This window comes from Carassius auratus, chromosome 7, assembly GCF_003368295.1.
Source record: "Carassius auratus strain Wakin chromosome 7, ASM336829v1, whole genome shotgun sequence".
Classification (NCBI taxonomy): domain Eukaryota; kingdom Metazoa; phylum Chordata; class Actinopteri; order Cypriniformes; family Cyprinidae; genus Carassius; species Carassius auratus.
The window spans coordinates 13,716,987-13,743,412 of record NC_039249.1 but is presented as its reverse complement, the minus strand read 5'-3'; the positions used below and the strand labels follow the sequence as shown (position 1 = coordinate 13,743,412).

The 26,426-nt window shown below is 41.0% G+C and overlaps 1 protein-coding gene across 21 annotated transcripts; it reads left to right on the top strand.

Moving 5' to 3' along the window:
* Positions 1-25,778, top strand: tle3b (TLE family member 3, transcriptional corepressor b). Of its 21 annotated transcripts, none has more exons than XM_026267467.1 (22): positions 1-380; positions 847-1,038; positions 1,730-1,830; positions 2,176-2,239; positions 3,624-3,668; positions 9,113-9,175; positions 9,284-9,388; positions 12,531-12,563; positions 14,382-14,586; positions 14,735-14,751; positions 17,865-17,987; positions 18,678-18,728; positions 18,813-18,965; positions 19,387-19,519; positions 19,745-19,920; positions 20,018-20,094; positions 20,290-20,539; positions 21,265-21,512; positions 21,611-21,758; positions 22,098-22,248; positions 22,600-22,676; positions 24,226-25,778. In XM_026267467.1, exons 2-22 carry the CDS (start codon positions 1,015-1,017, stop codon positions 24,331-24,333), a joined length of 2,352 nt encoding a protein of 783 aa, XP_026123252.1. In that variant the 5' UTR covers positions 1-380; positions 847-1,014; the 3' UTR covers positions 24,334-25,778. The 21 variants fall into 21 exon arrangements, with proteins under 21 accessions (XP_026123252.1, XP_026123268.1, XP_026123261.1 ...); XM_026267476.1 differs by having other exon boundaries at positions 2-380; positions 9,284-9,358; positions 12,534-12,563; positions 14,385-14,586; positions 19,742-19,920; XM_026267472.1 differs by having other exon boundaries at positions 2-380; positions 9,284-9,358; positions 12,534-12,563; positions 19,742-19,920.
* The last annotated feature ends 648 nt before the right edge of the window (positions 25,779-26,426 follow it).

Sequence of the window (26,426 nt, the reverse complement as noted above, 5' to 3'; positions counted from 1 at the left end):
GAGCCCGCGTGTCAGTGGGTAGTCTGTGTGTGGTACTGCGAGCGTTGGAGAAACTAGGCAAAGCGATTGCGAGCGGCTGGCACGTACGAGGCAAACTTTTCACTATCAGACATTTTTAAACAAACGAGCAAATAGGGATTGGGAGAATTTACCAACAGCGGGAATACTGCGAACTGTGTTCTAGCGAGAACCGAGTCTTAACTGAGGAAAACATTCTCGAAGCGATTGTTGGCGTTGCTTTTGTAGGGTTGGGATTGATTCCCAACCAGCGCCTAATACTGCTCGTATAAGGTCACGAGTGGAGGACTTCGACGTTTCCTCGGTGCAAGGAATTATTGCTGTATTTACATTCGTGGAAAGGGATTTTATGGAGACTAAAGGTAACGCAGAAGATAACTTTCAAAAGAATACACTTGTAATCCAGACTGTTTATTTAGCTAATTCAACACACTTCGTGATATATTTTCTCCGTTCCTGTTTTGTAATTTGCAAAGCTGCAATTGCTGTATTTACTTCGAGGCTCGACATTGTGCTAAACGGAATAAGTGTAATTTTTGACCAATTTATCTAAGAATTGCTGTAAATTGTTGTGGGTTCTGTTGATTGATGTTTTATCGGGTTAAATTCAAGCAAACAGCAGTCAGGTAATCTTGTTATTGCGAGAAGACTCATAAGCAGCTTGTTAGTCGCAGCTCGCAGCGCAGATGACAAGCAGCAAATGTGTGTTTGACTCGCTCTACACAACTATTCTGTGTTTACAGCACGCGCAGCTCAATGCTTGACTCTTATTGGAGATAATGAGCCAGCGCGCAATGTTTCTGTCTTGTTCCTTGGCTGTGTGTGAAGGATAAGGAAGTTAAATCGGGTATAAAGAGCGGGAGAAGCAGTGGACGGACTGGGCTTTGTTTGTCCGCGAGTGCAGGGAGGGGTGACCGACGGGCTCTCGCTCATCTACTCGGATTACTGAAGAGCACCACATCCCTGGATCTTCACTTCAGAAAGGATACATTCAAGATGTATCCGCAGGGCCGGCATCCGGTGAGTAACATAAATTATATTGATACATTGTGTTCAGGCAGCTGCGCGCAAAAGCGCGTTTTCCTTCACCGTTGAGCACATTGTGTCGCGTGACGTCTCCATCGCCTCGGTTCTTTTATTTCTGCACAAACCAAACTAGGATGTACTCCTCTGGACGTCTGTTAATTTGCGTTTGAACAGTAGTATGTTTTCATTTCACTTTAAAACGGAAAAACGTTTAGAAAAAATGAAAGGAGAGGAGTCAGCTGCTGGTTTTTCTCCGGGGCTGTTTAGACGCAGTGACCCGTCTGTGTCACGCCGACCCGCTGCTGAGTGTTGGAGGCTCAAAACCACCGACAGGCCGAGCTCGAGGGAGCGTCTGGGCACTTCTGACAAACCGCAGTTCAGCTCCGATGAAATATCATTTCCCTGAAAATCGGGAAGCATGAAATGTGTTATTGACACCCGTGGTTATACCCATGACTTGCTCAAAAACACAGTGAAAGCAAAACCTGAGACCTATGAACTGCCGTAAAAGGAGTAATGGAGAAGGTCGTAGGTTGTTTTTGGTAATGGTGGTAGGAACTCAAAGGTACAATGACATGCTAAAAACTGTAATCGCATACTGCATCAGTGGCCTGGTTGGGTTATATTCCTAACATTAAGTTTATCCTTTGCAACAGTTCACATTATTTATATATACTTTTTTCAGGCACCTCACCAGCCTGGTCAGCCAGGCTTCAAATTCACTGTAGCAGAATCTTGTGACAGGATCAAAGATGAATTCCAGTTCCTTCAAGCTCAGTACCACAGGTAAATATTGCGATGACTCATTTCACACCTGTTACTAGACTCTGAGGCGGCTCTGATGCTGATTTTATTCTGTTTAAATCTAATGCAGCATCAGTGCAACCTCAAACTTCACAGTTGTTGGATAGTCACTATAACATTGTACATATTATAGGCCTACCTGTGTGTGTGTGTGTGTGTGTGCGTGCGTTTTGTAACTGTTTATAGTTTAATATTTGTATATGTAATTGTCCCTACAAAAGTACATATGTCAATAAGTTGCTTGTGTATGTGACCGCATCTTTAAGTGGCTTTGCTTTTCAGGAACACTAGAAACTCATTATAATGATCTTTCTCTCTACCTTAAAGTCTTAAAGTGGAGTATGACAAACTGGCCAATGAGAAGACAGAGATGCAGCGACATTATGTCATGGTAAGAGCAAGATGTGGTTGGTTTTCTATCCGACGTCTTCTATCTGTTGATCTTTTGTTTCTCTGACAACATCAATAGGGTCACCAGCTAGCTATCTGAGCTGGTGTTTAGTATCCACTGCCCCTATTTATTGTGTGATAGCATTTGCATTGATTGCACTGGGGGATCAGTGTTGAGATTATAAGAGCGTGGGTGTTTTTATTTGTTGTGAAATACCTGGAGTCTGTTTTGGGCAGGGTGTTACTGCTTGTTCCATTCACTCTGACTCAAGGTGCTGAGTGTCTCTATGTGTGAGAGAAAGGCAGACCTGCTCCGTTTAATCAGATTTGGATTTTTGGAACAAACTGCATTTAAGAGACAAGTCCATTGTAAATAATTTTTCAAGATTTAATAATAATTTTATGATGATAATGTGCAGTGAATGTAAACAACACAGATCTTGTCACTTAATGAATTAAAAATCAACCAATGTATGCATTTATTCAGTGGAGGTGTGTGTAGTTGTTTTTGTCTTAGATTACATAGAGACCTGACTCACATGAAACGTTATCAACCTTCAGGATGATTGCAGTCTCGCTCAATATTGACCCTTGTGTGTGGTTCAGGAATTACACTAATATTAGTGTGGCTGAACGCCTCTTATTAGAAGTTCAGTGAGTGGAAACGGAATTCCATCAGGATGTGATGTAATAGTGCACAGGTTGAGCAGTGTTAACCGAGCTCTACTCTCTCTTATCTTATTTGAACATGCAGCAGATATTGACTCAACATGCCGGCACCTTTGTTAAATATTATTTTTCGGAGGAATGCCGAATGGTAAAAAGTCCACTACTAGATAAATGGAATGAAATACACAGTCACGCTCCGAGGAAAAAAAAAAAATGTTTGCAGAAGTTGTTCAGATGGTCATAGTCTGAACGGCTATTTTGAGTATAGAAAACCACCTTTCTCTTGAATTGACAGATGCCAATGATGGAACTGAAATGAAATTTTCAATGAAAATAAATGTTTCTTAGAGATGGAAGAACAGTGAGGAAAGGGAGAGTAAATAATGGTGGATGAGATGCTTATTTGTCAATCTTTGCATAGTTTATTTTTAAACCACAGTTCAGTAACTGGTATGAGAAGTGTGCTTTCATGAATGTTAGTAGTGAGTAAATGCCACTAAACAAATGTTGCCAGAGAGATTCATAAACATTGCTCTCTACTCCTATAATCAGGCAATTATCTGAGTCCTAGCTGTGTGTTTTATTTTTTTATTTTTTTCATGGGTGTTAAACTAGGAAATAAATTGGGTGCATAATAAAGGTGATACTCTTCACTACTGCAGTCAATAGCGTAACACTATTGTGTGCTAAATGCATTTCTCCTTTTTTTCTTGCAGTACTATGAGATGTCCTATGGGCTGAACATTGAAATGCATAAACAGGTATGTGATCTTCTCGGACCCCATATTCTTTTTATTGTACATTGTGTGGGTTTTATTTGTGGGATTATTTGTATTTTACAAGACCAATACTTCTGGTCAGAAAGATGATAATGGCATGCAATGTTTCTTGCAGATATTATAATGGGTGCGTGCACAAAATCATGCAAACGTACAGTTTGAGTAGTGATACATATGATTAAATTGATTACGGTAGTTAGAGGCATAGTTATTAGTGCATGGTTGAATCTGGCTGCAAGTCTGATTCCATTTCCCGATTCTGTTCCCTTTTTTTTTTTTCTTTGTTTCCTATGCTGCCCCTATAAATAAGTGTCAGAAAGTGGTGTTTGCACACAACAGAACTAAAAATAAAAGGATAAGCAAGAGAAAGATAGAGGCCTGGCCTGATAAAGGTCACTAGGTCAGCAGTGTCCAGCAGGAAATGTTATTTAACCTCTTTTAAGTAATTGATGTGAATGGTTGGCAGCACAGGCAGTCCTAATTGTTGTCAGCCGGTATTTTTTTTTTTTTCTGCAACTGATCGATTGGGGTTTCATAAACAAGTGAGGTTAAGAAATTGATGCATGTTAAAAGAGATACCAGGAGACACCCCCTTTTCCTCTATTTCTCTATCTCTCAATGTCATTAGTAGTGATATGATGTATAGTCATATGAGTCATATGAGGAGAGCTCAGTTTGAAGAGGCCTTTTATGGTTCTCACCCTGAGGCCTCACAAGGTTAATGGTATCAGTGTGAGGGTGGTGAATTGTAACAGCATGCACAATCCATCAGCTACTCCGACTGTGTGTGTGTGTGTGCGCGCGCTCGTCTGGGCCACATCTTTCTCTCTCTCACAGACACTGCATTTTCTGAAAGGTTCTGCCAGGCACTTATCTCCAGCTGTGAGAGAGACAGAGAGAAAATGAAAAGGGAGGGAAGGGAAGGTACAGGGGCTTTGCGCAAACAGGTTAATCGACTGGCTTTTTTTTCAGAGCCTCTCTTTTGTTTATCAATAGGGCTCTGACTGAGTGGACTCAAACGCATGAATTATTCATCGGAGCATGGACTCCCTGCTCTCTGGAGTTAGTGATGACAGCAGTCTGATAACACACAGTCTGCCCTTCATGTAGTGCTTTTGGAGAGAAGGGAAAAGGAGGAAAATGCATTTAGGTGCCAGATTTGTCATGTGCTTTCAGGATCCACCAGATTCGAATTAGTGTTAAATAACCGTTTTATGTAAACACACTCGAGAGTTTGTAGTGGTCCGAGGGTCAGCTCTAATCTTGCGGTACGTTAGAGCCTCAGGGCAGGATGATGAGTTTTACGGTCATGAGGGGAGGGCTGGCCGTGTGGGGGCAGGAAGTGGACGGCTGTGCTTGTCAATGTAGCCCTTTAATTACTGAGCCTCAGAGGCCCCTGATCTGCTGTCCCTCTGTGTTTAACACAGTTCCCTCTGTCTTCATTTTCTTCCCCATTTTGTCCTGAAGTGCCCACTGCTGAATGAATGCAGAACTATTGTGTGTGTGTTATCGTTGGTGTGGCCGTATTTGGTCAGTTCTTTGTGTGTGCATCCACTAAGCCAGATTCATTAAGTGAAGCTCAGTCTGTGGCCTTAGAGGGTGAAAGAGAATGAGGAGGGGGGTTGAGACTGGCAGCGGGGAGGGAACTTGTTCAGATGAATAATTTATTCAGGATTCCAGGAATTGTTTGTCAAGGTGATGATGGTCGATTTGATTCTGAGCCAAAGCAAACTGACTCGGAGCACACTGCAGTCTCTCTTCAGAAGTGTTTGTGTACATGTGAGTGAGATGTCTAGTGGTGACAAAATGTGCCCGCATTATCATGGCAGGCCAGTTGATTCCTAACAGAATGCAGACAGAGTTATATTATATTTTATTCTGACAGTTTATCTCTAGTTTAAAACCCACCATTTTCTTTAGCATTTTTTTATTTTTAATTTATTTATTTTGTTACATTTAATTTATTGCACTAATAATCCATGCATAATGCCTGATAAGGACTGTAATTAAAAAAAAAAATTGTCTAGACAAAAATAAACTGTGAAATCAATTGCTTTAATAGTGAATTGGCATCACAACATTATAATATGTTGATATGCTATATTAGCTGAAAATGCATTTGTTTTAATTATTTAATGCTTTAAGAATTAACTTTAAGTAATCAAATGTAAGCCTATAGGACATTTTAAGCTGCTTGCCACATTGCATCTTCATTGTTGAATATAGATATTGTTGTGTGTTTGTGTATAAAGTTTGGGTCACATCTGTCTCTCAGCTCTGTGCACTGAACCAGGTGGTCGTGTCTGTGTCCTTTGTGTCCGGCTTCAGCAGATGAATGCACAGAGAGACACAAACATCACTAAACAGTTCCAACAGGATTTGTGCTGCAAATGCAGCGAGGGCAAGACAGAGGCACCCTGTACAGACGGCTGCTGCTCAATGCAGCCTTTCAGCCCGAGGGAAGCCGAGGTTTAGAGGAGCCTGTGTCAGGCGAGAAGGAATGAACTCGAGTGTGTGAATGCCACTGAGTGCTTTGGTTTATTTGTTAACTTGTCTTGACTCTTATCCGTGAAGATGGCTTCATCTGTCATCAGAATGTATATGTTTGAGTGAGCATGTAAATGTAAGTTCAACTGTACAAACTCGCTCCCTACTTTCCCTCTATCTTGTGTGTAATTGTTCATTGAGTCATGGAGAGAGTGCAGTGGTCTGTGTGTGTGTTCATTTGTCAGTGAGTGGCTCTCCTTCAGTGTTCAGTTGTTTTGCAGCATATTTAATCCTCATCAGTGTCTCGCTGCACTCAGCTCGTACCCACAGCAACAGGTAAATGGCTTCTGGCGTGCCATTGACAGGGCTGTGTGTGAGAGCTCTTCACACGCTGCTTGACAGCACTGAGCACCTGGGATTGTGAAGCTGTGCAGAAAGCCTCTCTCTGCTGAAGGGCCTTGTTTTCACTCCCTGTGCCCTATTTTTTATTTTTTTATCAGCCTGTGTGGGAGCTGTTCTAGTAGCTTACGGCACGCCTCTGGAACTCTGCAATACTGCGCTTCCTGTTCTTATCCCATGGTGCAGGGGTTTAATTTGAGGTTAATGTTGATTGTAGGTTTGTGTAAAGTGATTCTGAATCAAGTCCTTTTGGCTTTTTTTTTTTTTTTTTTTTTTTTTTTTTAATGGAGTCTGTTAACGTTAAATCTCACAAAAGACGTCCAGGTCAGAGAAAAAGAAAGAAAAAAGATTATTTGCATTGTGGCAGTTTAATTACTATTTTATTCCCCTCTAAATGTATTATTGTTATTTGCTGTTTTGTTGTTTGGTAATTCCCTGAATTCACTCTAAATTTATAAAAAAAACTAAAAATTATAATTATTATAATGACAGTACAGTATTTGTTTTGTAGCGGTTAAAATGTGAGGATAAAATGAGGATAATTAGAGGATAAAATGTGAGTTAGTGTTACAATGCAAAAAATATTAAAGCATTTTTGTAGTATCATGATGCAAAAACATTTTTTGTTTTCATGAGCTTAACCCTTGTATCTTATCTTCCCTAAAGTGTTTTATTTTTTATGATTGTAAATGTAGATATTTTACCACAAGCCACATTGTTTGATTCAAGCCGGCATCACAACAGGAAGCTGTTTTGCTAAAGCAGGTGCTTACTGCTCTCCGTATTTAGATTCTGTGGTACACAGTGTGCTGTGTACTAACAAGTCGTATGCCGTATATCAGTGGGAAAGTCATTTCTGATAATTGCTGTGGAATATCTTCTCCTTTGGACAGTCACCAGGGTTTTTTTGGCTCAGGCAAAAGGGTAGTGTTTCCCAGTCTTCTCTCTCTTAATACACACACACACACACACACACTTCACCTCACCCATGAAAGAGAAGCCGTTAACCCCCCACCCCCTCCTCCATCTACCCCCTTTCATCCCACATTAATTTGCAGAGTTGATCTGATCGACAGGCCGAAAATTCAATTTAATGACCTGCCCCAGTGCGCGTAATATGATTTTACTGCCTGTTATGGTCAAGCAGAGCTCCAATTTACATAATGATCTGAGGGAGAGATAGGGGCGGACCGGTTGCTGTGGCAACCTCAGAGTGGCATAGGGAATGGAAGCCAAGGGGAGGGGGCGGGGGGGTGAAGCGATGGAAAAAAGAAGCTCACTTTATTGCTGGCGTATGAGAACAGGCAGCGTATTCATGTTCGAATATTTCTTCACTTTAGTTAGATACCAACAGATTATGGTTGTTGTACGTGTTTGTTTTGCAAAGGAGTGTGTGTTTGTGTAGCAAATCTGGGCTGAGAGCATTAATAGCTCAGTGACTCTGAAGGGGTGTGGAGAGGGCTTAGATCCTTTGTTCACATCCCTAGAGACAGTTCATTACAGGTCAGAACTCATCCACTCTCACCCGCTCTAAAGAGAGACCGAATCCATCAGAGTGCCAGGGTCAGCACCCTCCCACAGGCACAGAGGTCACGCTGCCAAAAAATGAACGGAATGTGGCTTGCAGTGAAAGAAAGAGAGAAATTTCTCTCCTCCTTCACCTGCTGGGCCATCTGCTCCAACCTATAATCAATTTGTTCACCGCCCCATACTTCCTCTCCCTCCTCCCTCACACTCTCCTTTCCCTTCTCTCGTTTTCATTCTGAAGCGTTAGCATAGCTCATGATGAAATATAGCTCTTGGGGGCTTCAGGTAGCCGTGAGTAATGCAGGAGAACCAGAGCATGTTGGCTGATTACCCTGTCCGTCTCTCCATATCAATAAAAGTCATTTTGAATATTGCTGTAGGGCTCCGGTTCCTTGCCTCCTGCGCTGCTGGAATGGGAGCATGGGGAAAAATGGTAATTGCTCAGTATTGCCATCGTTAATCTCCCAGCACCAAATCAGCATTAGCATATTTCAGCATCTTAATGAAATAATCTGTCTGGGTAATGAGGGGGTGGGGGGATGGTTGAGGCCAGACGACGCCCCCCCCCCCACCACCCCTCCTTCCCTCTCTCCATCTCTTGGCCAGATGGGCACCGCAGGCCTTCTGCCCATCTTGGCCTGGCAGAGCTGTGAATTTGGCCAGATCTGTTTCAGTAGCAGTGTTCTGGAGCACTATTCGGCTTTGTGAGCCACACACACACACACACCATATCAGTGCTCAAATCACCTCGTGTTCATTATACGGCGAGTCAGACACATGGCAACATCAGCGAAGACAGACGTTTCTGAAGTTTTTACTTCATTAATCAGTGGTAGTTTTGGAGGTATCCCATCATGCCTCGTTTAGATGCACCGAGGCTTGATTAGAGCATTCAGCAATGTGAAAGTAACGTAAGAGTGCTGTCGTGAATTAAGTACATTTGAGTGATTTAGAGAAGAGCTGACAACATTTAATAACCGTACTGTTTGTATGTCTCTGTTTTTCTATTTCAGACTGAGATTGCCAAACGGCTAAATGCGATTCTTGCTCAAATCATGCCTTTCTTGTCACAAGAGGTAAATATTTAAAATTTCTGCTCATAAAATAAGCCATCTTGGTGCCATCATTTCTGTTAGCCCATGAAAATTTTCAGCCTATTGATTTGTCTTCTCTCTTTCCTCCAGCACCAACAGCAGGTTGCGCAGGCTGTTGAACGTGCTAAGCAAGTGACAATGACAGAGTTGAATGCCATCATCGGGGTACGTGGACTTCCCAATCTGCCTCTCACCGTGTGTATACCCCTCTTTCTCCTTCATTTGACCAGGGCTAGGGACAAACCTGCACACATGCAGCTCTGTGTACTAATACATTCCCGCCTGGCTCCTAAATGGCAATTGGATTTATAGAATATAGCAATAAAGATCAAATTAGCTCCTAAAGAAGGTAAACTAGCCTACTCCCACAGGCGGGGTTTGGGTTATAGGTGATGTATCAGATGTAATCCTCCATGTAAAACCTTCAATCCAACACCTATCACCTCAACCACTCTTAAACAGTCCGAGGGCAAATCCATGATTGCCAGAGATGCTTATACTTGTTCAAGGCGCAGATCAGGATCGTTGGTGTGTCTTAGTCCCATCAGTCTCTTGCTGCAGATTTGCCCTTTGCCCTTCATGGTCTGATTTTACTTTTTAATTTGTAATGCCATGTGTTTCCACCATGATGTTTGCTTTTTTTATGCCATTGTTGTTTTTGTCTCTTCAGTGTGTGCCACTTGTGTTCATTTTTGCGTGTAGTGCTTGTCTCTTTGTGTTTCTGTTTGTAACCGGGCTTGAGAGGCATGTGGAGGAAAACATGTTTAGGCTTGTGTTGTTAAGCTCTTGTTTTGATCACACAAAGGGAGAAGTCTAATTCTGTCAGGGTTGTCTGTGATGAGCCATGTTAAATACTTTAAAGAGCTTGTGTTAAGGAGTATTGAGAAGCTTCCTATTGACTTGGGCAACACAAACCTTACTTGAATTTAACCGGTTACTGTATTAGGCTAATTACACTGTGCCTAACCCCTGGTTATTGTCATTTTAGACCCCGCTTTTAACCCTGAGTAAAGGTGTATTTCACATTTGTATTTTAGAAGTGGGGTTTGCAACGCTTTTTACCTGGAGTATGAAACTTTGCTCCAGAGCTGGGTTAGCATAATAAATTGTGGTGCCAATCTTGTGCTAGAATGTAATGGCTAAATGCTTAGCAAGAGACAATCACGTACCTCATATTACCTGTATGGAAACACTGCACAATGTATAAACAGCATTTGATTAGGAAAATGTCAAATAATGACACACGTGATTTTAGAGTTGGTATTTGATTCTAATCTAATAACAGATAATGTTATGCTGTGTTTAATCTAAAATATGCATTTCTGTTGGTCTGTTCTGTTGCATTTCTGTTCTGTTGAAGTGCCCTTACATCACAATTATGTATACTTGATCTTTCTGTCCAGATATACTGTAGTGTTTGAAAGATTAAATCTGTATTGTCACTAGGGATGCACCGATACAACTTTTTCCAGGACTTGCTCAATACCGATACTTTTATTTTTGGTACTTGCCGATACCTACTACAGATACTGATATTTTTATTGCACTTGTACATTTTTTTTTTTTTTTTATATTGGGTACAGAAACCAAAATGGTATGTATAACGTTAGCTGGTTAACTTCATTTATTAAATAGTCAAACCTACATTTAATCAGACACCTTTAACCATTCTCACATTATCACAGTTTATTCTCTATAATTTAGAAGATGGTAATAAAATACGTCTAACTATTAGTTAAAGTCTAATAAGTAATTAAAATCAAACTTTTATTGGATGTAAAAGTAGTTAATGTGGCGCGTGTGGCTATCCAACTTTGATTGGCCTGGGCTGGGCTTTTGGGTAGGAGGTCCTGAGCTGGGTCGGGACAGCCAGAGCCAGATATTGGAATTCAATTAAGGCAAATGAGCCAAGACTCTGACCCCTGTTTTCAAGGTAATTGCTTCCTCGAATCTGCCTGAATGCAACTGTCGATCTCGGCAAGAGGTGGGGGAGGCATGGGGGCAGGGCTTGTTGCTTCTGCTCACACATACACACACACTTAGCAGTCACATGGTCATCATGATGGTGGATAAATAGATGTAGTCAGGCAGACACTTGCCGTACTATTGCAGGAATTAACACACACACTCACACACATCCTCACAGGCTTGGGAGGGAAAAAAAACAAGCTTTTATTTGTTGGCTGGTTAGATGGCAGGAGATCAATCTGTGTGCCCTGACGGAGAGGGGGAGGGGGGTCATTAAAGATTCACTGTTAATCAGGAGCCAGCAGTGTTTGGCACACACATAGAGAGAGAGAGAGAGAGAGAGAGAATGAAAGAGAGGAGAAAGATTGTGAAAGGAGAGAGAGACATTGAGAGGGAGTGATATCCACAGGGAGGGGTGGAGGCAAATAAGTGGGTTAGCAAGAGAAGAGAGGCGCCCACGAAAGCTTTAGTCTGCGGTAAAACTGACCTGTTAAAGTGACAGTGCTGTACATGTCTGTGGCTTTGCTAATAAGTTACAGCCGACAAGGTTTTAATGTTAATGATGCTGTAGCTGTGCCAAAAAAACAACAACCGTAAACCAACAGTATGAGTAATGCATACACTTGGGAAAAAAAAAATATTTATAATATATATCTCGAAGTGTATGCTCGACTCATACTGTTTCTTTTTTTGGCATATATATGCATACTAGGGCTGTGATTTGATCAAATCAACCACAAAGTAATATTAATAATAGTAATATTAGAGACATCTTTTCTTAAAAAAAAAAAAAACACTTAAGCATCATTATTTAGCATTATTATATTTATTGTTATATATATTTTTTAATTGTAAACTGATTTAAACTATAATGGAAAACTACAATGTAATATTTTTTTCTCAAGTCGTGCTGCCCAGATATACATACAGATTTTTTTTTTTATGTAAACCTTAGGGGCATAGGTTTGCTGCTGGTTTGCCTTTTGTTTAGATACAGAACACCAGATCCATTTTGCATGCTGTTTCTGTTCATTTGCATTTCAGATTTCACACTAGCAGCATAATGGCCTCAGTCTGACTCAAAACATGACTGATAATTATAAAGGCGAACGTTTAGCCAGTTATATTTGTCACTACTATGCTATTAGAAGACTAGTAGGGATCATTGTGTCTTTCTAGGACGGTTAGGGTGTTCAGCACTGTGATTAGGTTAGAAACACACGCATTTGGATACAAAAGCACCCTTCATTGCTGAAATAGTGTCGGTCAGCGTTCATGTGCCTGGGTGGATTTGTGAAGTAGTGATGTGTTATTCATGAGTGAGCACTGTGAGCGTGTAATGACATGCTCATCTCTTTTCTCTCATCAGCAGCAGCCTCATGCTGTCTACCCTGCTCTGATGGTCAGTGCTAAAGACAGCCTCTGTGTGTTATATTTGGCTTTTTGAAGTGAAGTTGAGACCTCAATGTTCTTTAGACACTAATGCCTTTCCGTGTTATCGTGTGTGTGTGTGTGTGTGTTCTGCATTGTGCTTCCTTTAGTCATTAGTGTCAAAGCAATGGCTGTTTACTGGGAGAACAGTAGTGGTCGTTCACACAGGTTCATAAATTTATATGATATATTTGAGCCCTCTTTACATTGAGGTGACCACTGCAGGACTGCTGATACATCAATAAAATGTTTGATACATATTTTGATTGCTTAAAACAACTGAATGCATTGTTTTTATTTAAAGCTAAATCTTCTGCTTACAAAATCTTATTATTAACGACTATCTGTTCACAATTTATATAGATGAACTACTGTTCTTTTTGTTTGTTTGTCTCTTGTGTTCACCAAGACTGGATTAATTTGATAAATTATTTTTTATTATTATTTTTATTCAAATAAAAATATTTTAATACAGTAGTTAATGGCAAAGCTAGATTTGTTTTTGTTGTCACGTGGTCCTTCTGTGATCACTTTAATATGCTGATTTCTTGTCCAATTTAAAATTTTATTGAAATTACTTGAATCTATTTGAAATATATTTGTAACGTATTAATGTCTTTACTGTCACTTTTGATAAGTTTTAAGAAAAAACATATTGACCCCTACATTTTTTTGAATGGTAGTGTATGTCAGGTTTTTTTATTTGAAATATAATTTTTTTTTAAAGTGCTAATATGGACTGGATTGGTTATTAGTTAAGTACTGATGTAGACAGACTTGGGGTTTTGCAGTTATTACTAATATGGGCATGTCTATCTACTGTAGATTTGGGAAGGTCTTGTGCATGGGATGTATGTGTCACAGGACCGTTAATCCAGCAAAATTGGTCTGGTGATAAATTCTATAATTGCTGTGTACAATTGTGGGAATTGAGGTATAAAATTATACAAGTCTGTGATTTGGATTCATATTAAGTCTTTTCACATGAAAGAGATTAAAATATATCCAAAATTTAAAAAAAGCCACTCAAATAAAAGCCTTTATATGCATTTTATTTTTTAACAGACATTAAGCACTGACCAACATAATGTTTAATCCAGATGGAATTAAGATAATCACACAGTGCAACACACATTTACCTGATTTCCTCAGTTGCATTATTACATCTTCCTCTCTCAGGTGTAAACAGCCACTGCTTTGACATCATGTGTTACAGGCTATTAAATTAACACAAACATAGAATGGGCTGCGAGGTGACTGTAGTGGATACCTTTCATTTGATGTTTACCTACATTTTGCTTAACTCACTTGACTGTGTGTGTGTGTAATGTAATATATATATATTACACACACACACATACACTATAGTGAATGAATGTGTGTACATAATATTGGCTCAGAAAACAAATACCAGAAAGCACCCTTATATTGTTTCTTGACTGTATTGGATAGGAGTGTGTAAAAATTCAGTTTGAAGCTGATGTAACAAGATTATGTATTTCTGATTTGTTACAAAAGATGCATGTTAAGTAGTGTAGTTTAAGAGCAGTGCATGTTTAGAAATCTGCAGAATGTGTCAGAGTGAGCTGTTCCTGCTGAGCTCAAGGAGGGCATGTCCTTGTGAAGGGTGTCCTGCTTTGATCCAGCCACTAATGGAGGTGTTAGGGTGCTAATGTTCCTCTCCATGCGTCCTGTGTGAGAGGGGCTTAACCAGTCACCTTTATTCAGTGTGTGCTGTTCATATCCCTTTTCCCTCCGACCCACTTGATGTATATGTGTGTGTTGACAGCAGCAGCAGCTCCAGGCTCAACACCTTTCTCATGCTGCTCATGGACCCCCGGTCCAGCTGCCCCCTCACCCTTCGGGGCTGCAGCCCCCAGGCATCCCTTCAGTCACGGGCTCAGGCTCAGGTCTGCTGGCGCTGGGAGCTCTGGGCAGCCAGGCGCACCTGCCAGTCAAAGACGAGAAGAACCACCATGACCTGGAGCACAGAGGTAATGCATGTGTGCACTGAAGAGAAAACAAAACAAATTTTCTGAAGCGCTACACTCATGCTTTGGTAAGAAAATAAATGTAAATGCTGACTTGGTGTTTTTCTTTATCTGTTTCTTTAACGACTTCATCATTCTCCCATGGACAAAGAGCGGGAATCTAGCACAGTGAGTTCTGTCATTTTCTGATTTTCCATGTCTTTCTCTACTTGCTTTTTTATGCAGAACTTCAGTTTCAGTCTGTTCCTTACACATAACTACTGTATGGGTTCATTTAGCAGTTTGCATCGTTTTTCTTGGTGTAAACATACCACCATGGTGTTAGATGCTGCATTGGCATCTGTCAAAGTGGATCAGCATGATTGTGTCTTAAATTTTAAGTAAATTACACTGATCTTAAGGAGTTTTAGAGAGAAGGCTCTACAAACCATTTCCCTTACCTGTCCAAAACCCCCCAAAAAACTGCTTTGGGCATCATGTATCTCCATTTCACATCTCGCATCACAAATGACTCCTGTTGTGTTCCATAAAATTCAAACTGTTTCAAGTGACATGAAGTAAATTGTGGCAGAATTCAATTTTTTTGTTGAACTATTCCTGGTGTTTGATGAAGAGGGGAGTCATCGGCATGTTAACAGCGTGAGGAGAGCAGAGCAGGCAGCATTAGGGCACACTAATAAAAGAAAATGGAGGGGAGCCTGCTGTATAATCCTACTTTTAATCCAGGTAAAAAATGCACAAAAGCACAGGCCAGGGATTAGCAGTGCTATAATTTCATCACAATTAAAAAAGACTTTGACTCTCTATTTTAGAGGATTTGTCCCTACCCACTCTTCATGTCTGCGGCTCCTGGCTCAGATAAACTCGACTCATTCAATCATATCTCATTGCCGCCTTTTTTGTTTCTCCTTGTGCCTCTTTTCTTCAGTTTTGTTAACTGCTCTTTGGCTCTTTGGCTCCACAGCTCTTGTTCTGTCCAATGTCAAATGTTTATTTGCAGTCTTCTTATAACAACTGAAAGTCCTCCCTATCTCTCAAATGCTGGATTGCCCCATTTCGCCTCTTAAACTGGATATGCAGAAAGGTTTGAGTTGGCGATAGAGTTTGTGTGTGTTGAATGGGCAGCAGTGTGAATGGGTGCAGTCATGCCTGCAGAAATCAGACTCTGCTGCTGATTAGTGCTTCGTGCAGCAGAGGCCGTCCTGCTCTCTGCCTGCTTGGACTTCCTGTTGTCACGGGGTCATCTGATAGCACTGCTCTGACTTTGCTTGAGTCACGTTATGCCTGTCTTAAAAGGTCAGCCTATTAAACCCGCAGCTGAGACGCACACATACACGCTCCCGTCAGCCGGAGAGAGCAGTCTAGGTCTGTTTATTACTTTTGGATTAGCAGAAGAAGGGGGTGGGGAGAGAAATAGGTTGCTTAGTGCTGACAAAAGCAACACTGAGATTGTTGTAGAGTGTTTGTGAGTGGGGTTTAAGCTACCGGGATTCCTTTATGTCGCCTACAGGAGAGCGTGGAGTTCCTTCTGCCTGGAGATCACTTCCTTTGGCCCAGCCACATCCTCCTTTTCATCCGTTTCTCCTACTCTCTCTTCATGAGTGTGGGATTGGCACAGAGATCATGCACTGGCAGTGCCACACTTTCTGGCCCAGAGATGGTGCCCGTCTGCCCAGCCATGCTCACAGAGGGAGCGTCACTCAGCCACTGCCACTCTTGGTGCATTCTGGGCTATGTAGCTCCAGCTGCCCCTTTTTATTATTACTATTATTAATATTGTATACGAATTGGTGTTATTGGAATGGAGGCTCCAGGTTTGCTGTTTTATTTTTTTATTTTTTTGAAGGGCTTCACGATGTCAAATTTTGATTATTGCAATTTATAACATTAAACAAAATATTACTATTGTAATTCACTGTAAAATAACAAATAATTTTATTTTACAGAAGAACTGTAAAATTACAATACTTACTATTGTGGCCGTCTTCATTTATGTTTAAAATATTGGTCGGTATTTGTATTTTTAAATAAACATAAGTGACCCAAACTCATAGCTCACGCAGAGATGTAGTTTGTGGGACTCAGAATTTACTGTGAACAAACCACTTTGAGAGAAAGCCAAAAGCCAAGCCACTTGTTGCTTGCTGAATGCCTCCCTCTAAAACACCCTGCGCATATATTTATTTTTAATTCAATCACAGCGTTTACAATTTGATAATCGCTCTAAGCCATATTGCTATTTCACTTTTATTTCAATTAATTGTGTGGCTCTACAGGTGGTTTTGGCAGTGGGCTGAGGAGTAAAAGAGGCATACATGGACTCACTCCCTCTTTTAAGGCCCAGTCGTTGTGGTGAAATGGTGGCTGTTTGCTGTGTTTTAGTCCGTGTGGGCATGTGCAGGAGGGTAGGAAAGCAAGCTGTCATCCGCCTGGTTAACTCTCGGGGTGAGGGGCCGTTTATTCTGGTCTGGTGTTTGCATTTCACTGTGTTATTCTCTCTCTCCCCCCTCTGTGCCGCAGGGATCAGTTTTCTCTTGACCCTGCTGTCCAGTTTGGCGCATTGGCATTGTTTAATGCTCAGTGCAGGGTGCCCAGGGCTGCGAGGTTAGCCCAGAATGTTTGAAGTGTGGTGTGGTCAGGCTGGTTTAGAGGCCTCACTCTTCAGGGATAGTTTGCTCAGCTGTCCCGCCTGCTTTGCTTCACGGGGCCTGGGCTTGCTTCCTTGGCAAGCCCCACGCTCTCTCCTTTTCTCCATGCCAGGGACTACGGGGTGATCTAACAAGGCCTGGGGCTTAACCCCCTCACTTCTCCATGTTTACCTTGTACGAGCGAGGAATTTACACACATGGCTCGTTCAAAGCCGCCGGTGGCCCCATGTGGCCTCTGATATGTGAATCTGTGCTGCTGTGAGTCTGGGCCATCATGAGCATAACCGGCTGTCTGCAGCTAATGAGCTGAACCTAAAAGTGTCTGTTAGGATATTTTTAAGGGAGACGCTCCTACATGCAGTGTTTGTTTGAAATGTAATAAACCCACAAATGTAAATATATGAATGCTACAGGATATCTGAAAGGTTCTGTCAGTTTGGGTTTCTCAAGATGACACCTTTTGAGGGAGGATCCTGAATTCCTGATTTGAATTAAGTGCAAAATGTTTATATTATTATGGAAATATAGTGTTGTTTCAGGGTAACATTAAGTGTTGGTATTGTCATCAAGTGCAAAGTGGTATGTTTTTATTTGTGATTTTGTGCTGATCAACTTTTTATTTCTTTGTCCAAGCAGAATAATTCAGTATCACCATCAGACAGCCTGAGGGCCAGTGACAAACACAGAGGCTCGTCAGAATACAGTCTGGACCCGAAGAAACGCAGAGTGGAGGAGAAGGAAAACATGAGCCGATATGTACGATATTTATAATGCAGCCCCACATACAGAAATCAGTTGTTTTAAATGGACATTCTGTTCAATTAATGTTTTAAAGATTACATTTAACTGAATCTAAATGAAAAGATAGAGGAAATTATTTTGCACTGTTAAATATTTAATAATTACAGATCTCTGAATGATACGATACTGGGATATTGTGCATCCCTAATTAAGTCATGTTCTTTTTGCTATTAAAAACATATTCTAATGTTCACAAGTATTAGCAAGGTTAATCAGTGTCAGTGAATACTTTTACATTGTTGCACAATATTTCTATTTAGTTCTTTTGTGCTTGCTTTCTGTCTAATAGTCCTAAAAACCTTTTGAAAATAGAAAGCTGTTATTTTTAATTATAATAGTATTTGTCAATATTATTGTCTTTACTGTATATTTGATCAAATAAATGCAGTCTTTGAACATAAGAGACTTGAAAAAAAAAAAACTCCAAAAACTCTTACTGACCCCAAACATTTGAATGGTAGTGTATATTATGGTGTGTGTGTATGTAACTGTCTATACATGCTAGAAATATATGATTGTTCATACTGCCAACTTTTACAGCCAGCTGTGTTTTAGCCAAAAAAATATTTTTTTGTTATTTTTTTAGAAATCCATTATTTTCTTTGATCACTCAAAGTATATTTAACTGTTGTTTATACACTACAGGACAGTGATGGTGACAAAAGTGATGATCTGGTCGTTGATGTGTCCAACGAGGTAAAAACTAGTATAGCTGTTTCCCATTTTTTGGTTGGAGAACTGCTACTCTTTCGTATGTGACATTTCTGTTTCCCACTGTAGGATCCAGCCACTCCAAGGGCCAGCCCCTCTCACTCTCCCCCTGAGAATGGACTTGACAAGGCCAGAGCGCTGAAGAAAGATGCCCCCAACAGCCCGGCTTCTGTTGCCTCCTCTGGAAGCACCCCCTCCTCAAAAGTGAAGGACCACCCACATGTAAGTGTTAAGGAATAGAAGATGGGCATTTATGGTGTCAAGTCTCTGAACATTTGCAAAACCCTCTTCCTCTCCTCAGTTTTATTGCTGCAGTGTAAATGTCAAATTGAAGCGTAACATGAATACATCAGCTACTGTCAGACAAACAGCGGCTTAGCCGCTAGCCTTGGCTAATATCTCAATGCGCTTAGCTAGCCTCAGAGGGGAAGAGGAGAAAAGAGAGAAGAGAGAGTGATTAAAGATGAGTGAGAGGATGAGGTCTCGGGGAAGGGTTCAGTCTGAAGTTTAGCTTTATCCTCCTTCTCTATAATGAGCTGTCAGTGTTTGACTGGATTAGTGCGAGGGAGCTCTCTGGATTTTGAGCATTTGGGGTATGTAGCTTTAGCTCAGTTAATTCCATCTCTTTTCCTTCATCTTTCAGAACGACAAGTCCTCCACCCCAGGTTTAAAGTCCAACACCCCCACCCCACGCAACGATGCTCCCACCCCAGGAACCAGCAACACCCCTGGGCTCAGGCCCATTCCCGGAAAACCACCAGGCATGGAAGCGCTGAGTAAGTAGTAAATGTGCACTTTTAAACATATCCATTCATTAAGCATTCACATTTCTTGAAACTTTTTGACCAAATTTTTGAGCCACCTGAGCTTGTAATGCTGTGTGGCTAATCTGGAGCCAAAGAAAAAATGATGGGGCTATGCTAACCAGTCAAACCTGTAAGTGTATGCATGCATTCAAAGCTTTTCAACTTTGGCTTTGTTTCTTCATATATTCCCAGCAGCACCTGCTCTACGTACACCATTGTCGATTGCGGCGCCATATGGGGCTCCATTCGCCATGATGGGTCACCATCCAGAGATGAACGGTTCATTGACCAATCCGGGTGTTTACTCTGGCCTTCACATCTCTCCTCAGATGAGTGCCGCAGCCGCTGCTGCCTATGGACGATCAACTATGGTTTGACACCTTGTCTTTATTTTCTTTGATTACATATACAGTTTTGGTTGGTTTTGCAGCTTTAATGCTAAGATACTAAGATGTCTGTGTGTTGTAGGCGGGCTTTGATCCTCATCCCCACATGCGTGCTCCTGGTCTGCCGACAAGTCTGACCTCTATACCTGGAGGAAAACCGTAAGTGCTGTTATTGAGCTCAAACTATGCATAATATGCTACTGTTAGAATACTTTTTTTTTTAATTATTTTTTTGAAAGAAATGAATACATTAATTCAACAAAGATGCATTCAATTGATCAAAAGTGAAATTTATGATCTAAGAAAATATCATTCCAATTCTTTTATCCCATTCTTTTGTGTTCTGATAAATAGGGCCTACTCCTTCCACGTTAGCGCAGATGGCCAGATGCAACCAGTACCTTTTCCTCCAGATGCTCTGATTGGACCCGGCATTCCCCGTCATGCTCGTCAGATCAACACACTCAGCCACGGTGAGGTGGTGTGTGCCGTAACCATCAGCAACCCCACGCGGCACGTCTATACTGGTGGCAAAGGCTGCGTGAAGATCTGGGATATCAGTCAGCCCGGCAGCAAGAGCCCTGTCTCACAACTCGACTGTCTGGTAAAAATTCATGTTGTCTAATCGGTCCACACATGACCAGAATTATCATTTCTGAAGTACAGTTTCACTTTTTTTTTTTACATGTTAGTTTGTAATCTTTATCCTCCCTTTAATCCCCATGCTAAATAAAGAACCAATCTTCAGGATATGTATAGTTATTCTAGGGGAAAATACCATGATGGCTCTCCATTATCCCCCTCAGTCTGCGTTACTTGCTTTTTTGTGTGTGCTTGTCCCAGTGCTAGCTCCATAGTGCAGAAAGCAGTGTATTTGATGAGCTGTTCGGCCATTATAAAGTGATTTAATTTGTCTGAAAGCCTGAACTTATTGATCTCCCCCAGGAATAGGTCTAGAATTCTCCTGCTAATTTGAAAATGTGCTTCATCCTGGTGCTGCAACTCAAAACCCTTAAAAGCTTTTCCCTACCCACTTACCTTTCTGTGCCCTCTTATCGGCCGACTCTCCTCCTCGATTAACCTTGATAAACACAGGTTAGACAGGATTTAGAGAGGCAGAGCAAATAACAGGGATCTGAACAGCTGCTTTCCAGCCCTACCATTTAGAATGGTTCACCTCTTCAGCCTAATTATTGAGGGGCTGGAGAGGGACATTTGTACATATTCTTGTAAAATAAATATATATATTTTTTAATCCTCTTTTAATGCATTATTCCGAAAAATGTCTGTCTCTCAACATGTGCTCTCTCTCTCTCTCTCTCTCTTCAGAACAGGGATAACTATATCCGTTCCTGTAAGCTGCTTCCGGATGGCCGCACTTTGATCGTTGGAGGGGAAGCCAGCACTCTGACCATATGGGATTTGGCCTCTCAGACTCCCCGTATCAAAGCCGAGCTCACCTCTTCTGCCCCGGCCTGCTATGCGCTGGCGATCAGCCCTGATGCCAAGGTCTGCTTCTCCTGCTGCAGTGATGGAAATATTGCTGTCTGGGACCTTCATAACCAAACCCTTGTCAGGTAGGAATCATGTGAGGTGATGCTGCATGAAATAGTGTTTCTTTGAGGATAGACATGCATTAAACAATGATGTGTATATGTGTTGTTCATGTAATTAGGCAGTTCCAGGGTCACACAGATGGTGCAAGTTGTATAGACATTTCCCATGATGGCACCAAACTGTGGACAGGTGGACTGGACAACACCGTACGGTCCTGGGACCTGAGAGAGGGACGACAGCTCCAGCAGCATGACTTTACTTCACAGGTAAATGTTGCACACACAAAAATCAGATATAAACCTTGTGTAATGTATAATATCATTGTGAAATATTATTGCAATTTAAAATAAGCCTTTTTTAATTTATTTATTTTAAAATGTAATTTATTGCTGTGATGACAGCTGAATTACTCCAGTCTTCAGTGTCACATGATTCTTCAAAAAATCATTTTAATATGCTGATTTGGTTCTTATGCTGAACCATGCTGAATAAGTGTGTTAATTCTGATTATGTATTGAAAGTCCAAATCTGTGTTTGTGCATAAATTGTCTATGCGCTTTTCGATCAGTTTGTGATGGGCTTTGTGCTTTTGTGCTTTCATCTAGATCTTCTCTCTGGGCTACTGTCCGACGGGCGAGTGGCTGGCTGTGGGAATGGAGAGCAGTAATGTGGAGGTGCTTCATCACACCAAGCCTGACAAGTACCAGCTGCACCTGCATGAGAGCTGTGTCCTCTCCCTCAAATTTGCCTACTGTGGTAAGACACTGTTACTTCACCTTGTATGTAGTGTATCTTGCACCTGAGAATAAGTGGGTGGAAAAACATTAGACTTGCTGTAAAATATATCTGAGACATGACATTGGAAAACAATTGCATGGAGTCTTACTTTAGTATTCGGTGGTGTTTTTCCATTTTAGCGGGGCCAGGTTGCACTTTGTACCACCCCCAGCACTCTCTCTCTCTCTCTCTCTCTCTCTCTCTCTCTCTCTCTTTCTCTTAATGGCCCACTCTACTTCCAAATAAGTCGAGCTGTAGTGAATCAAGTCATTTAGATCAACCTTGACTCTGTACCCATTAGTGCATGTGTGTTTGTTCCATTTCCTAAAGGTAAATGGTTTGTGAGCACTGGGAAGGACAATCTCTTGAATGCTTGGAGGACTCCCTATGGTGCCAGCATTTTCCAGGTATGTCGATCAATACCTTATTCCCTCCCCTTGCTGCAGACCGTAATACAGTGGGGGTGTGTTTGTGTGTTTGTGTGTTTGTGTGATTTGTAGTGTGAGATTCATAGATTCTCTATTTTCAGGCTTTCTTTTGGGACTTTTATTCCTGTTGTAATGGGGTGTTTGAGTGATGGCTTTTACAATAGGCCATTACAATGCATAAAATGAAGTCTTTGTTGACACATTTTGCAAGTTTAAAAGCTTAGCACTTAGTTTGAGGAAGTTAAGGTGTCATTCTGAATGGCCTTGTCAAAAAAATGGACATCATTAAAAAAACAGTGGAGCAGCTACAGTTTTCAATCAGTATTTGTTAAAGTTTCAAGCTATTACATTGTTTTATTCCCTAACCCTAATGTTTTAAATATATATCTGATAAAATCTAAAATAACACAAATAAAATGACTAAAACTTAAATAAAAATTAAAGGTGAAGGGAAATGTATAAATAAACCATTTTACTCAGTCAACTGCTACTCCACTCCAGGTTTTTCATATTGTTTGCTCTGTTTACTGGTGAGCGTTTGCTTAGCAATATTTGTGCTTAGTTTTTTGGGGGGGAGAAAAGTTATAATTTAGTCTACTATTGTGACATGCAGGCAGTATTACCTTAATTAAATTTAAAACATCCTTCACCTTCCCACTCTTGCATTTACCAGCTGCATGACATAATAATCTATTAATACTGTTTAACATGAGGGGAATTCTTGCTGACATTCAATTAGGGGCTGTTTACACGACAACTTTTTCAGCCCAAAACGTGAAACTTTATGCGTTTTGCCTATTTGTTTACACGACAATGGCATTTTGGGGTCTGAAAACATCTCTATATGTAAGCATATTTTTGAAAACGGGTTTCAAAGTGCAACTTTTTGAAAACGGCACCGTTATCGCTTCCATGTAAACACCCAATACGGGAATCTTTGAAAACGGTGTTAAGTATGTAGACATGTGCAGTGTGTCGATTTTAAAGGTAATCGCGAACAAATATGTTGCTGCTGCTGCTCAAGAGTTTGCTAACGCTTCAGCAAAGTGTGGATTTACTCCACCAATATTACAACCAACAGTGGAAATACATCTATACATATGGCAACATGTACTATTTACTAACAAGGTGACAGTGCCAGCTGCATTTTTGGCTGTTTTCGCAGATATGTGTAAATGCAAATGTTTTGAAAACATTGTCATGTAAACATGAAACTTTTTAAAAACACAAGGGAAAATTTTCAGTTTTTAACTACATCATTGCTGTGTAACCATAGCCTTAAAAGATGGCCATTAAATTGTTTGAGCGATTTAAGTCTCCCTGCTTCAGGCAAAAATCACACAACTCTGCACTGCTCACATACGTTGCCAATTGTCAACACACCTACTTGCCTTCCAGAGTGGCTTAAATGCTTCAGTTAATATTTAGAAGGGAGTGATGTTGACATGCTGCTCTGTGGTTTATGATGTCACTGAGCCTTTGTTTGATCATGTCAGCTAATCGTTTTCCTGCTTTCCTCCCTCCACAGTCCAAGGAGTCGTCTTCTGTCCTGAGCTGTGACATCTCAGCTGATGATAAGTACATTGTGACAGGATCTGGAGACAAGAAGGCCACTGTGTATGAAGTGATCTACTAAATTCACTGCTTCGCCAGATATAAAGACCTATGTATGGAGTTTCTGATTGGGCCTCATATTTAATGGATTCAAGGGATCACTCCTCCACTTTTTCCTCCTTTATAGTAGGAACCCAGGTTAGGAACTGGTCGGTCCATTGGGATCAGTTCCCAGATGTTTTTATTTTTTGCGCACCTGGATTCTTACTTGGAGCAGTCCTCTAAAGATCCAAGCAGAAACATGTTAAACTGTCCCAAGGACTTCCAGACGGCACTAATGTAAAAATTATTGTCTGCCTTTGCTTTCGGTCTGCTCATGGGATTGTGTGTGCCTATTCCTTCCATAGTCCCCCCATCCCCACCTTCTTTCCTTCATTTGAACAAAAAGTGAACGATCTGTGATGTAATATGAAGCAGTGCTTCAGTTTTGGCCTCCTGCTCCCTGGACAATTTGTTAAAAAGTGTATATATGGAGTAATAAAGAACTTTTATAAATATATAATTATATATATTTCCATGTCCTGATATACTTGTGATGGGTTTCTTTGTCCTCATGTCCTTAATGCTTGATGAATGTAGATTAGAACACACTTTTTAATTTTGATTTTTGTAAGTACACTCTCTGGGCTGGCCATTTGCTAAAAGGCTCTTGTGGAAAACCCCTTCCTGATCTTAGTAATTCTTTTGTTTGCTTTTTGAGCCTATGTGCTGTTCATGGAAATGGGATCAGACTGGAATCCTGCGGAAGTCAGAATGCGACGGAAACAGCCCAGAGGAGAGTCAGGAGATGTTTGTAAATTGACAGCGATATTAAACTTGGAGAATGACTAACTGTACTACTTTTCTGTGCCCTTTACATTGTGTGGCGTCTTGTTGGAAAGAGGAATTCAGATAATGAAGTCTGATTGTAACATGCTGACTTGGCGTGGATCGCACATTGCGATGAGTAACTTGCCAACTGATCTCATAAGCGGCCCCACTATAGTTCGCTGTTGTTGAAATGGGATATGACTCACCTCAGTGATTGACAGCTTGCTTTTGCTGTAGAGCTCCACCCTATTGAGCCTGCAGCCTTGTTTTCACTCACAGATTGATGTAAACCTTCTTCTACGTGAGTGATTGGAGTCAATTGGGGATTCATTTCTGTACAAGTTGAGCCAGTTTTCTAATGAATATATTCATTGCCTGCACTGACTTTGGTGGAAGCTTGGTGTGAAAGTGTGTGTGCGTGAGAGAGAGAAAAGAGTGGCTCTTTTAAACCTGATCCTGGCTAACCATTTTTGTGTAATTGTGGACCGTTTGAACTGTTGGGAACTGGAGTCTACTTCATGGGACCACAGCAGAACCGGTCACAACAAACTCCCACTTGAGTACAGTACACAACCTTTCAACTTCACACCAAAGTATGTAGCAAACTGTGTCAGCACTGATCATGTACAGTTGTTAATAATTCAATAAACTTTTTTTTCTTTTGTAAAACGTGTCATGAATGTTGGTTTAATTGAGAGTACCACAATGGGATTTGAATCAGAGGCTGGGTGTGTGTCACGCTAACCCCATATGTCTTAAGTATGGAGACTAATGACAGAGGTTGGGAATACTGGATATGTCATCTAGATGTTCCCACATGGTGTCAAGCTGTTGAAAGGCTGACTGAAGAGTTGAGACATGAAGCGGCGTGTGTGTGTGTGTGTAAAAGAGACATAATAGTTTCTGCTGCCTCAGCTATCTGTTGTAACCGCAGACCCAGCTGACTCAAATATGCCCTGCGGTCCCCCAACCACAGCGGGTGACACACACAACACACCCTTTTGATTTTCTCACCTCAAGTGGATTATCGGGCAAGAAGTTTGTTTGTGCCAATTGATTTATTTTGGTGGTTTGAGTTGGTTTCATTAAGAGTGTGATTTCAGTAAATGTCAGTCTCTCACCTGCGTTCTGATGCCCTAGAAGTAAAATGACTGTTACTTAGAGAAATGAACCATCACACTTCCTCTGCCCATGAACTTTGCTGTTGAAGTTTGCCCATGTGTTATTTAAAACGTTGCATGGCTACGTCGTCTATAGTGGGGAAAATGTTATTTGATCCCCTGCTGATTTTGTAAGTTTGCCCAC

Coding starts and splice junctions, on each gene's coding strand:
- tle3b (XM_026267461.1), top strand. CDS start 1,015: ATGTATCCGCAGGGCCGGCATCCG. Junction 2,240..3,623: donor TGCAGCGACATTATGTCATG/GTAAGAGCAAGA, acceptor TTTTTCTTGCAG/TACTATGAGATGTCCTATGG. Junction 19,520..19,741: donor ACCAGGCATGGAAGCGCTGA/GTAAGTAGTAAA, acceptor ATATATTCCCAG/CAGCACCTGCTCTACGTACA.